Source organism: Ictalurus furcatus, chromosome 20 (genome assembly GCF_023375685.1).
Source record: "Ictalurus furcatus strain D&B chromosome 20, Billie_1.0, whole genome shotgun sequence".
Taxonomy (NCBI): domain Eukaryota; kingdom Metazoa; phylum Chordata; class Actinopteri; order Siluriformes; family Ictaluridae; genus Ictalurus; species Ictalurus furcatus.
Genome location: NC_071274.1, coordinates 11,304,521 through 11,317,811, shown reverse-complemented (window position 1 = coordinate 11,317,811; position 13,291 = coordinate 11,304,521). Strand labels below are relative to the sequence as shown.

Below are 13,291 nucleotides of genomic sequence, written 5' to 3'. Positions count from 1 at the left end.
TTGCCGTCAAACAATTGAGTGCTGCCATGTGTGTATGTGTCCTGTTGCAAAATGCGGTGAAAACTCCCACACGACGTTTATAGTGTGATTAAGGTGTTTATATGTCTGTAATGTACGTCGATAATGCGACTAAAGCAGGAATACTCCATGTCTTAATTCGAATTTGTGCTTACTTCGAGTATGACTTTAGTCGGATTAAGGTAATCAATAATTGCTGTTTACGTGGTAGTTTCTTAATCAGAGTATTGTCTTAATCAGGTTAATATTGGATTATTGTTGTCCATGTAAATGTACTGATAGACAACAGGTAACCATTTACAGTCTCTAGCATAACTTTTCATGTACACGGTGTCATCTGGTTGGAAAACACTGACATTGCCTTGACATTTCTAAGCATTTAGCTCTTGTTTGTGGTGCATGTCACTGGAGTCAATCCAAGGCACTGGTTATACGCCGATTCATGAGAAGCTCAGAAGGACTCTGATTGATGAATTTGTTGTGGCATGCTGCGACAGCAGGAATCTGTCAATCCTGGTCTGCCAATCACTTTTAGTGATGTGGGGCGACTTTGGTTGTTTGGACCATACGTTCAGCTTGCCCATTTGAACTGGGGTGTTGGGGGCAGTGGTCACATGTTGGATGCCATTACACTTGGCAAACTCCTGGTATTCTGCAGAGGTGAAGGAAGTGTTTATCCAAAACAACGCCATCCGGCAAACCATGTGTTGCAAAAATGAGCCTCAGCGTATTAAGAAGTGCTGAGGATGACTTAGACTTCATCAGAGAGATTTCCAACCACTTACTTTTTGTGTCAGCCACTATGAGAAATGGTTTGCCTTGGAAAGGGCCTGCAAAGTCAATATGCTGCCAGGACCATTTCTTTGTTGTCCATTCCCAAGGGTGCAACTGTGCTTTAGGCTGTGCATGACATGATTTTTGACAGGTATTTCATGTCCAAACAGTCTCCTTTATATCCCTATCCATGCCTGGCCACCACACTTAGCTCTTTGCGAGGTCTTTCATGTGTACAATACCAGGGTGTGCATCATTTAACATTGCAAAAAACCCTCCCTCACCAGGTTGGGAAAAACTGCACTACTTCCCCATAATAAACAGTTCTTATGCGCAGAGAGCTCGTGGCAACGAGTGATTGTGGAAATGGGGTCGTGCTCAAGTGCCGGTTTGTGAATTGAGGACAGAGCCAGTGAAGGTGAGTGGTGAGGAATGCACACCTGTGGGGAGTTCTATTAATGAATGTTCTGTGTTGCAGTGAGGAGATGCGAGGATAAAAAGGGGAGAGACGGTGAGAGACGATTATCCAATGCCCATGTTACATTACATCCTGCAATCCTTGGAAGGCACCTGCTGGTTCACGACCTTGGATTTGCAGTCCGGCTATTGGCAAGTGGAGATGGAGGAAGAGAGCAAGCAGAAGACAGCATATGTCACCACCAAGGGCCTGTACCAATTCAAGAAAATACCATAAGATACCATAAGAACTACGAAACGCAGCTGCCATTTTCCAGTGGCTGATGGAACGAGTACTGAGTGGGCTAAGAGGAAATATCTGCTTCGTATACATTAATGACATTATTGTATACTCCCAGACCTGTAATCAAAACAACAAAAACATCAGTGCTGTACTGCAGAAGCTCACCCAAGCCAACCTCACCCTCAATATGAGAAAATGCCAGTTCTTCAAACAACAGCTGAAGTTCTTGAGCTATATTGTCACGGAGCGAGGAGTTAAAGTGGATGCAGAGAAAACTCAAGTGGCATCAGAGTATCTGGTACCAACGGACTTGAAGTCCTTGCAGCACTTCTTGGGGTTGGCAGGATGGTACCATAAGTTCATTCAAGGTTTTACCAACCTGGCCGTACCCCTGAACTGCCTGAAAAAGAAAGGATTTAGATGGGAGTGGTCACCTGAAGGTCAGGCCTGCTATAAAGCATTGCAAGCTGCACTTCAAAATCCACCAGTGCTTGCACTTCCCAACCTCTCTCTGCCTTTCCAAGCCCTATCCAATGCCAGTGAGCTGGGACTAGGAGCCATCTTGACCCAGCAATCTGAGGAGGGCAAGAAGGTTATTGCATATACGTTAAGGACATTAAAAGGGGCTGAGCTGAATTACTCTTCCTCGGAGAAGGAGTGTCTGGCTGTGGTCTGGGCTGTAGAAAAGTGGAGGCATTTCCTAGAAGGAGTGGCGTTTTTTTTAAAGCCTTTACTGACCATGCAGCGCTTGCTTGGGTGTGCAACTGCCCAAAGACCTCCTCATGCCTGACAAGGTGGACCCTGCGGCTGCAACAATTAACCTTCAAAGTGCACTACAGGAAGGGTTGTTTCAACACAGGACTGGGAGCCTTGTCACGGGCCTTCAAACCTCCCTCCATAGATGTGGCTCCCTGCTTAAATGTTGTCCACCACCACCAAACTGACCTACTCCATTCTTTGGCTGAAATCTCTCAAGCTCAGAACAAAGATGACACCGTGAAACAATTAAAAGCGACACAACAAAATCAAAGAACACCTACTCACCGGATCAGTTTCAATGACCACTAGGGTGTACTGTATAGAAAGCTCCCACTAAAAGATGAAGGAGAAAAATACCAATTAGTAGTACCACTAACCTTGACACTGAGTTTCGTACACTATTTCCATTACAGCTCACTATGGGGCCATCTCAAATGACTGAAGACTGCTACAAGTGCTGGTGGCCGACGGTGTGAAGAGGTCTGGGAGCAGGTGAAACTCAGTATTACCACATCTCAGTAATACAAGCATGAAAACACCAAGCCTTCAGGATTTATGCAGTCCACTGAGGTGTCGGAGGCTGGGCACACTTTGGGAATCGACCTCATGGAACCATTCCGCACCACCTTCTTGCTGGTAATCGTGGACTTCTTGACTAAATGGTTAGAGATGTTCCCTTTACAAGATAGCAATATGCCTAAGATCCTACAGGTTCTCAGAGAGATTTTTTTCTCCGATGGGGAGTGTCCAAGTATCTGTTCTCTGATCATGGGCCCCAATTTACGTCATTGCTACTGACGGAACTCTGCAAAAAAATGGGGGATAAAACAGAAACTCGCCACAAGCCATCACCCACAGAACAACCTGCCTGAAAGGGTCAACCAAACCCTGAAGGTCATGATTACGTCATATATAGGAGACCGACATGACGCCGGGGACCAGTGGATCCCAAAATTCAGGTTTGCCATCAACACAGCCCAGCATGAGACAACTGGGAGAATGCCAGAGCTCATGACGGGCAGACTCGGTTGATGTCGTAATGTTTAATACATCGACCCCCAGTGCCAAACTAGGCCACCTATACGGTGGTGGAGAGACAAAAAGAAATGACCGAGGAGGTTAAACGCAGGACGGAGTCGAATCGGGCAAAGCGGGTGGGTTCTTCTACGAGGTGAGTTGTTACAATGTGGCAGCTGCAGGATCAATATCGGTGGAGACTCAGGGAGCCTCGCAGACCCCAGTGTCCTGGAAGACCTCTGCATATTTGTTTAGGATTGACGCCTCAGACTGCAGGTGCACAATGTGCACTCCCTCCACTGATATACCTAACCCATCAAATCAGTCTCTTCCCAATAGGCTTGTGCCTCAGCCCTGAATGACAAACCATGGCAGAATGTTTTGTGTCCTCTTATACAGTACTTCCAGAAAAAATTTCCATTTTACCTCCAGAGCTGATCGTGACCACTGCCTTTATACTCCACTGTCCTGATGTATTTCAAGGGGTTGAGCTGGTCACAGTGTGTGATAGGTGTGCTTGCTGATCAAGGAGCATGCTGCGCCTGAATCTACTTCCATTGTGTGTGCTTTTTTGTTTAGCACGACAGTGGCCAGATGTGGTCTTTTCTCCACACCTGGCTTCGTACTGGTATTGTAAATGGAGTAATCTTCCTGGTAATTGTGTATTATAATATTTGTTTGCTGGTCTGGCCTGGAACCTGCTGTACCAGTACCGTCTCTAATCTTTTTCAAGCACATGTGCCTCCTTTTTTTTTTTTTCTTTTTTTTATAGTAATGGCAAACTTGCAAGTTTGTGGTTGTGCTGGCCACCACATCTGAAGCACATTCTAATAGTCATTTGCTGTTCAGCTTGTGATGTCTTCTTATAGGCTGAGTTGTGAGCTGTGTGGGGAGGACGTCCTCCCCAGGAGATGATTCATGTTGTTGTGGGCAAAGTAGACAAGCATTTAACACTGCTGTTTTAACAGCTAGTGCCCTTTCCTCTGCCTATTTAAATGTGTTTTTCGGTTCAGCCAGCAAGCAACATTGGAGCGCTTCATCCAAAATTCCACGCACTTTGATCATGCAATTGCTCACCGAAAGCACAGTGGACAGACAATCATCTAAGCCCAGCAATGGAGTTGGAAATGCCTTCATTTGGTATATGTTTCAATTGTGAAAATGTAAATGCTGCACAATCTCTGACGATGCTGGACTGTAATGAAAGCAGTCACTGTATTTGTATAAGTCACAGTAGTTAGTTGTGTTGGAGAGAGCACAGAATGCAAAGTGGAGTACGTTTTTGCCCCACACACAGTGAGCAGCACTGAGCATTTTTGTCGCATCATCCTCAATGTAATTAGCATGAAACATTCCAGTCGTTCAATATAGTCTTCAAAGGAACTGTCCAAACATTCATCAAACTCCTCACATTATTAACCTGACTCAGTCATGCCGGGTTTTTTTTTTTACAATACCAGTAGGATCCATCCATCCATTGTGTGCTGTCCAACTCTTGCCGCTGATACAAAAAATAGCTGCAGGTTTTCAATTTACACAGATTCTCCCTCATCACTCCACTCAGGGTTTATAGAAGCTGCTTGAAGTGCTTGAATTTGGCTTTTTGAAATTTAAGTACTGGAAAACCTTAAATAGCCATTTTTTTATCTAGTGGTGCTTAAAAAGTGCTTGAATTAAAGTGAGGAGTATGGTCACTCTTCTGATGGGAAAAGTTGTATCCCATTGCAATTAAAATGTGGAAAGGCATTTTTCAAATCTATGGTCACAAGTAATTGTACTGGAAGGAATTGCAGTACTAAGAAAAGAAACCGGCCAGGCACCCTGGCCCATGTATTATCTCTATTTCCTGTTTGTGTAGTAGGGACTGTTCTTCTGCAATCATTATAGCACCTTGGTGTGGGTTTTGCACTTTTTGGGAACAGACCCTTGTGTTTGGTGGTGGCAATAAAGGGTGTTTTCACATATAGGTTTTTTTTTTTTTTTTTTTTTTTTTTTTTTAAATGAACCATGCTCAGTCCTGATATGTGGACCTGAAATGGAATTAACTACAAATGGTCTCGGTGCTTTTGGTGTTAACAATACAATTGGACTCAAAAGGGGAGTCGGATCTTTTTCTGGAAATTTTAGTGTTGATAAGATCTCAGACCACTTGTTCACACTACAACTCCTTTACCATAGTTTAATATGAATATACCATTCAAATTGGTTACACGATGAAACCATTTGACTAAAATGCTATGATTTGGATGAAAAACAGAGCAGACAAAGCAGATTTGAAGTGAAATACCAGAAGCATGTTTGATGCTGAATCATCAGAATCAGCTCCTGCTTTTGGTATTTCACTTCAAATCTGCTTTCTCTGCTCTGTATGCATGTATTTTGTCTATCCCAACCACTCACTTCAACCAGTAGCACTGTGGCATGAAGCAGGAGCTGATTCTGATGTTTGATGTTGAATCATCAGAATCAGATCCTGCTTCATGCCATAGTGCTACTGGCTGAAGTGAGTGGTTGGGGTAGATAAAATACATGCATACACTACATATATTACACACATTTTATACTAATATTATTATACAGTAACTATTGTTCCTGTCACCGACACAATACTATTATTACTGCTGCCTAACAACTTAAGCTCTATAATATAATTGCTATTACCACAGTGGCTCTATTAGCTTGTCATGTTGCTATCTAACATGCTGACCATATTGTGGGACCATGGAAAGTTATTTGAGTTGTTTTTTGGTAAGGTGAAGAAAAACTGGAGCTATGTATGTGTAGCAACTCTCAAGTTCTTTATCTATAAAGCAAAATGTGAAGCATACTGAGACCACTTTGTTTTCACAATGCACAAATCAATCAAACCACAAAAGGACCCACAAACCTGAGTATGGTTTGTTTGTGGATCCTATTGGGGGAGCACATATACACATTCTATTGGCCCTAGACCACTTTGAGTGCTCAAACAAACTAGGTGTGAAAACGCCCAAAGAAGCTTACCTTTTGTCTTTCCCATTTGATTCATTTAGAAAAGTGTTTAAATGGTGTATATTTCATTCAAATAGTAGCTTATGTATGCATCTGCATATGCTGCCATGTATTACTAATATTGAGTTCATTAGTACCCTGTTGTAGACTTCATGTATTACTATGACTACCGCTGTCTAATAAGATAAGAAATATAAAGATAAGATATATTGCCATTATATCATAATATATTATCTTTGTCATTATACTTGCATACAACAAAATTTGGTGTGACTCCTTCACAAGCAGTATGACTTACTTGCATTAAAAGAATGATGTAATCTTGTTTCAAAAATACATTTTACGCATATAATTATATCGTTTAACAGTAACAATTTGCAAACATTTCTTTTTTGTAATATTCAGGATTTAAGAGATATTAATAGGGGACCTTTTTACTCATTCCCAAATAGCATCCTCATTCATAACTGTATCACACCATAAATGTCATATTGTTCTGCTCATGATGTATTAATGCATGATATAATAACTGATATTTTGTTGTGCAACTCCCACATTGACAGTACAAGAAGGAGGACCCTAAAGCACAGCCTGCACTCTGTGTCCCACTAGTGGACACCCTGCTGAAGGACAACACAGATGGCTGTGCTCTGGTAGCATTGCTGCATTTCTACTGCCCCAATGCAGTGCCACTTGAAGGTATTGCTGCAACACACTATACAACCATCTGTCTTCCTTCTAGAAATTTGAGATGGGCTTTCCGGTCCAAAGCCATGAGTGAAAGCTCACAAATTTTCTGATCTCACGGTATGATGTAGTATAATGTAATGTAGTGTGTGGATAATGTTGGCAGTAAACACACATATTTTCATTTAAAAGTGTGCATTACCTAGCACAAGTGGTGGATAACATAGATATATAGAGACACACATATATACACACAGATATTATATAAACATCTTAGGGCTATTTAGGGCTGTCGATTTAAAGCGTTAATTTAGTAATGCGCCCCACCCCAGACCTGTACATTATCTTACATTGCATGCAGTTGCTAAGTGACGAGCATGATGCAAGGCGATGACTAAATTCTGCGTGGCCATCTGAAAGTAAATTTTTAATTCAGAATGCATCCAGACCAGTGTGCGAATTATACATTGACTTTCGAGGGGGTCAGCTGTTTTCAGTTTGCCTAGTTTTTGGTGCATGTTATGCGTAGTTTACACCAAATAGGAATCTTTTGAAACAAATGTACATGTTTATCATTGCCAAGTTATGGTGAACATTGGAGAACAAAGCTCAGGAGGAATAAACTATGGACTGCGCAAACTCTGGCTACTATACGAACCAGGCCCTGGGACCTCGGTATTGCCTGATGCCACTGGGCAGAAGAGAGGACACTAGACGTGGTGTGCGAGGCAGTGGAAGCGAGGAAAGTAAGCCAGCATCCGTGCTAGGCTAAAGGCCAGCCCTAGCCATCCTGCTCTACCATCCATTCTCCTATCTAATATTCACTCTCTTGACAATAAACTGGACTTACTCAGTCTACAGTTAACTACTCAGCATGAAATTAGGGACTGCTGCGTTTTAATTTTTATGGAAACATGGCACAACCACAGCATTCCGGCCGCAGCTATTCAGCTAGCCGGGCTAATCTCACATCGTGCTGACAGGATAGCAGCACTGTCCGGTAAGACTTGTGGTGGTGGTCTGTGTGTTTACATAAACAGCGAATGGTGCAGGAATGCTTTTGTGGTTTCAAGCTACTGTTTGTCACTGGTGGAGTTTATGACTGTGAAATGCCGACCATATACCTGCCCAGAGAGGTTACCACCATGCTCATTATCACAGTTTACATTCCACCCGGTGCTAATGCTAGGGTAGCATTAAGTGAACTCTACGGGACTATCAGTAACTTAGCACACCCTGATGGATTTTTCATTGTCGCTGGAGATTTTAATCATGTGAATCTGAAAAAACTGCTGCCAAAATTCCACTAGCATGTTGATTTTGCGACCAATGCAAAAACTTTAGACCTGATTTTAGTGCTGCACCCCGCCCCCACCTCAGCAGCTCGGACCACATCTCTGTTATGTTAATCCCAGCATACAGACCACTTCTGAAACGTGCTAAACCGGTTTTGAAACAGGTGAGAACCTGGTCTGAGGGAGCCATCTCAGCACGTCAGGACTCTTTTCAGCACACAGACTGGAATATGTTCAGAGAGGCTGCCAATACCACAACACCACAGACTTGAAGGAATGCACATCATCAATGACTGGCTACATCAGCAAGTGCATAGATGATATAACTTCCTTCAAGACCATCACCACACGTGCAAACCAGAAACCGTAGATGACTGCTGAAGTGTGCTCGCTGTTGAAAACCTGATACACTTCCTTCAGGTCTGACGAAAAGGCAGCCTTGTGCACAGCAAGGGCCAATCTGTCCCAGGCCATCAGAAAGGCAAAGCACAACTATGCAGAAAGAATCTACAGTCAGTTCATAAACACCAAGCACACAAGGCGTAAGTGGCAAGGTATTGAGGCCATCATAGACTACAAAGCTACACCACCTGTGTGTGATAATGATGCCTCGCTCCCAGATGTACTGAACAACTTCTACGCACAGTTCAAATTACAGAACAAAATGCCAGTGAGGAAGACCACCCCAACTGTTACTTACCAAGTACTTAGTCTGTCTGCTGTAGATGTCTGGTTAACCCATGGAAACCTGCAGATCCTGACAACATACCTGATCAGCTTGTAGATGTCCTAACAGACATCTTCAATATTCCCCTGAGCCAAGCAGTTGTCCCCGTGTGCTTCAGGATGACCACCATCATCCCAGAAATCACAGAAATAATCTGTGTCCTGCCTGAATGACTACAGCTTGTTGCACTCACACCTACCATCATGAAGTGCTTAGAACGACTAAACATGAAACACATAGAGAGCAGTCTTCCCATAACATTGCATCCATTAAAGTATGCATACCCTCCGAATCACTGAACAGAGGATGCCATATCTGCTACCATCCATCTGTCTCTGACCCATCTAGACAAAAAGGGCAATTACATAAGAATGTTGTTCATAGACTTCAGTTCAGCGTTCAACACAATCATCCCACAACAACTGACAACAAAGCTGAGCCTGCTGGGTATAAACACTTTACTCTGCAACTGGATCCTGGACTTTTCTGACTGGGAGACCGCATTCTGTCAGGATTGGAAACTCCACCTCCAGCACCACCACACTGAACACTGGCAACCCATAGGGCTGTGTACTCAGTCCACTGCTGTTTACCCTGCTGACTCATGACATGAAAGAGTGGTCTAAAATTCCAGCAAGCCTGGTGGACAATTATGCAAAACGCCTACAAGAAGTAATTTCTGCTAATGGGGGCAATACTGGATTCTGATTGCAAAGGTGTACTTACTTTTTCCACAGAAGTATATCTCATTTGTTTATATTTCTGTTGAATAAATGATTGAGAGCTCATTTTCCTTGTAGTTTTGTTCAAGTATATCACCTTAATTAATAGGCACTGTTTAAAAGATTATGAGATGTTTGCTTGTCCAAATATGCAATAAATAAATAAATAAAATTCCATGGGGTATACTTTTTTTATTTTTTATTTTTTTTAAAAAAACATGAGTTTACTTTACATGAGTCGTGACTAAAGGGTTGTGTCTTACACAATGGTATGGTATTGGTATCAAACAAGTTAAAAAAAAAGAACATGAAGAATATGTTTTAAAACACCAGTTTTTGTATAATGCACCATCTCAGTGCAAGTGATTCCTAACCATTTCACTACTGATCATGAGAAAATGTGCGCGCACACATAGCTTACTGTCAACAGCGAGCATAAGCACCAGTTAAAATACATGCTGTGAGTAATGTATATGTTCAAATTGACATTTTTGTGGTTGTAATTCAGAGTTGTATGCTATTTTAATTAAGAGTATTTTATCAGCTTGCTTCATTCACACTCAAAAATGACCTCAAGACAATAGATAAACTTTATCTTAAGCATTTCAGCATAAACATAAACTGTGCTGGAAATTTATGCTTGAAATACAAATGTATTTAGATTAAGGCATTTCTTTTCCTAGAAAAGGTGTCTTTCAAACACTTGCAGTATCTCCCGTGCTATCTCCATTGCAGTCGGCCAATTGAGTGCGCGATTGCATGGTATTTCCTGCATTTAGCCTACTGGGTGCGCTCATACATCGACAATAGTATGACTCATTTTAGGGGTGGTCAAATTTATATTGACATTTTCTCTTCAGATAGACTGAGCAATGTGAACTATTTTTCACTATTAAAACTTAGTAGTATGTGAAAATTTCAAGACACCCCCCCCCGGCCCATCTTGTTTTGACTTGTTTCCTTCAAGGGGGCATCAAGCCGCTTTGTTTGTTTGTTGCTGTATTTGTTTATTGCCCTATAAAGTAAACAGGGGAGCTGTGTTTTGTTCTGGATGAAAAGCACAATAACATTTACATTTCTCAACCAATTTCAATCGTTTATGATTTGCGTGGAGATGTCCCTAATGTAACAATTTAATGTACATGGAATGTGCATAAAGTTTTTTCATTGTGCAAATGCTCTTCAACCCCATCATTTTAGCTTTTCTTGTGCTCCAGGTCAGAACACAGCTTGTTCATGTTGAAATACTGGAAAAAAATAAAAATAAATAAGTACTAATAATTTACCATCACTGAGAAAATGGAACAAAATCTGCAAATACAAATCAATTAGTGAGACTGGCAGTCAGTCTGCTTTTAAATATTTTTAGCAATAAAAGGATATAGATATACTCCAAAACAGATAATTATAAGATAATCCTTTATGGATCTGGTAAAACATTTACAGTTAATAGCAATAAAAATATTAATAGAAAGTAGTATAAACAGTAGTATAATATAGTAAATAATAAAATAAAAATAAATAAAATCGTGAGTAGTGAAAGTACAATAATAGAATAATAATAGAATAGCAATAATAATAATAATAATAATAATAATAAACGAGCCACGATTTGAGGACAAACTATCAAATCGTATAGCATATCGATACAGACACGAGTTGGGTCTGAAGACAGATGGTTTAGCTCCATCTCTAATCCTGACAGTTTGACCTGTCCTGTCAAAGTGTTTTACTGCATAGCACGGAGGACTCACTTGCGGAAAAAACCTTCCCTTCTTACAGCTACTTCCCACTGCCTCCTCAACTGTATCTCTTTGGGAAACCTTCAAATTGTGAGAAACGTTAGTCAACTAGCTACAGTAAGATTTACTAAATGTCAGTCACTCAGCCGAAACGAAGAGCTTGTCATAAAAGTCGGTTTGGAGAAAAACAGCAATATATATGTAAATCTTGAAAAAGAAAAAAAAGGGCAATTGAGTTTATATTCCAAACTATAGTATAAGCTGAGACTTGATGCAAACATAAGTATGGTAAATGGCACATTTATATAGCGCTTTTATCCAAAGCGCTTTACACTGTGTCTCATTCACACACACACACACACTCACACACCAACGGTAGCAGAGCTGCCATGCAAGGCACTAACTTGCCATCAGGAGCAACTTGGGGTTCAGTGTCTTGCACAAGGACACTTCGGCATGTGGAATCATGCGGGCCGGGAATCGAACCGCCAACCCTACGATTATTGTTAGTGATTTATAGTCTGACTCTGGTGGCCAACTAATTATCTGTCAAAATAATGTTATAAAGACCAAATACAACCAAAAATAACTGTTCAGTCTTACCTGAGAAAGGGAATTCCCAGAGATCTGTTTGGATTGTGCAGTGGTTTGTACAGCACCAAGCTGCACACGAGTCAGGCATCTTTTCTCCAGTCCAGTTATGATATTTATGGCAAGTTGCACAGAGCAGCATGGCAGCGACCTTGACGTATGGTCCAGTGGCCAATGCGGCATCTATGTATTTATATGTCTATGTGAAATTGACATGAACTCAAAGCATAAATTCATACCTGAACTCAAAGCATTTTTAGAGAGCTGTACAGTTAGCACAACCCTGGCTGCTACAGTCAACATGCTCCCCAAAACCACACTGACTGAGAGCAGGCAGCACAGAATTAGAAAGTGTACATCGGAAAAACTAATAAATGTGATGGCTAAATGGATTGCTAAGGAAGACCCAAGCAGTCATGCATTATTTATTTATTTTTCTTTCTTGTTTTCTCGTGATCTCGACATAACAAATGTTATTTTCTCATGATCCCAACTTATTTTTTCTGTGCACTCGACATGTCGTTTTTATTTTTCTGTACGCTGCAAAAGCTTAGAGCAATCCCGCAGCATCATGGTTAAACAAGTTCCTTTTTACTTTGATCAGGGACTCACTCATGCTGAAATAGCACTATGTCCGTCAGTGATTGACAACTTCCACATTATTAAATTTATGATGGCGATGGTGAAGATGCCTATGTGCATGCAACACCAGTTCCATTCATAAGGCACAAAATTTTCTTGTGATAAAATTATATTGTGTGAAAATAGCTTTTTACTATGTCAAGATCACGAGAAAACAACACTTATGTCGATATCAACAATTTTATGTTGATTACAAGAAAACAAGAACAAAAAAAAAAGAAAATAATGCATGGCTGCTTAGGGCTTCTGTAGATTGCTGTGGACCATAGGCCTGTTAATATGATGGTAAAACTTTCAATAAATTCTATGCTGATTCATATAAAAAATTTTTTTTTTTTCTAAAGCTACTTTTTGTAAATTCTATTCAGTGCTTTACTCATCTAACACATTAATGACTTTAAATTAGCTTTTGGGGGGTAACTTCTCCACAAAAATTGATGCGCAATTAATTGGGATTAATATGATTAATTAATCGGCACATTGTTTAATTTAACAGATTGACAGCCCTTTTATTTATATAAATAATAAATTGATTTTATATATATTATATATATATACACACACACACACACACACATCATCCATCCATCCATCCATCCCTCCATCCATCTTCTGATACTGCTTAT

General features: G+C 40.8%; 1 protein-coding gene across 5 annotated transcripts in view; it reads left to right on the top strand.

The window, feature by feature from the left end:
• Window positions 1-13,291, top strand: part of camsap2b (calmodulin regulated spectrin-associated protein family, member 2b) — a 105,600-nt gene that overhangs the window by 50,217 nt on the left and 42,092 nt on the right. For 3 of the 5 annotated variants that reach the window (XM_053651488.1, XM_053651486.1, XM_053651487.1), the window contains one exon: window positions 6,823-6,958. The exons of the other annotated variants lie outside the window; for them this stretch is intronic. In XM_053651488.1, coding sequence (XP_053507463.1) covers window positions 6,823-6,958 — 136 coding nt within the window. The remainder of the gene's footprint in view (window positions 1-6,822; window positions 6,959-13,291) is intronic. 5 annotated transcript variants of the gene reach the window in all.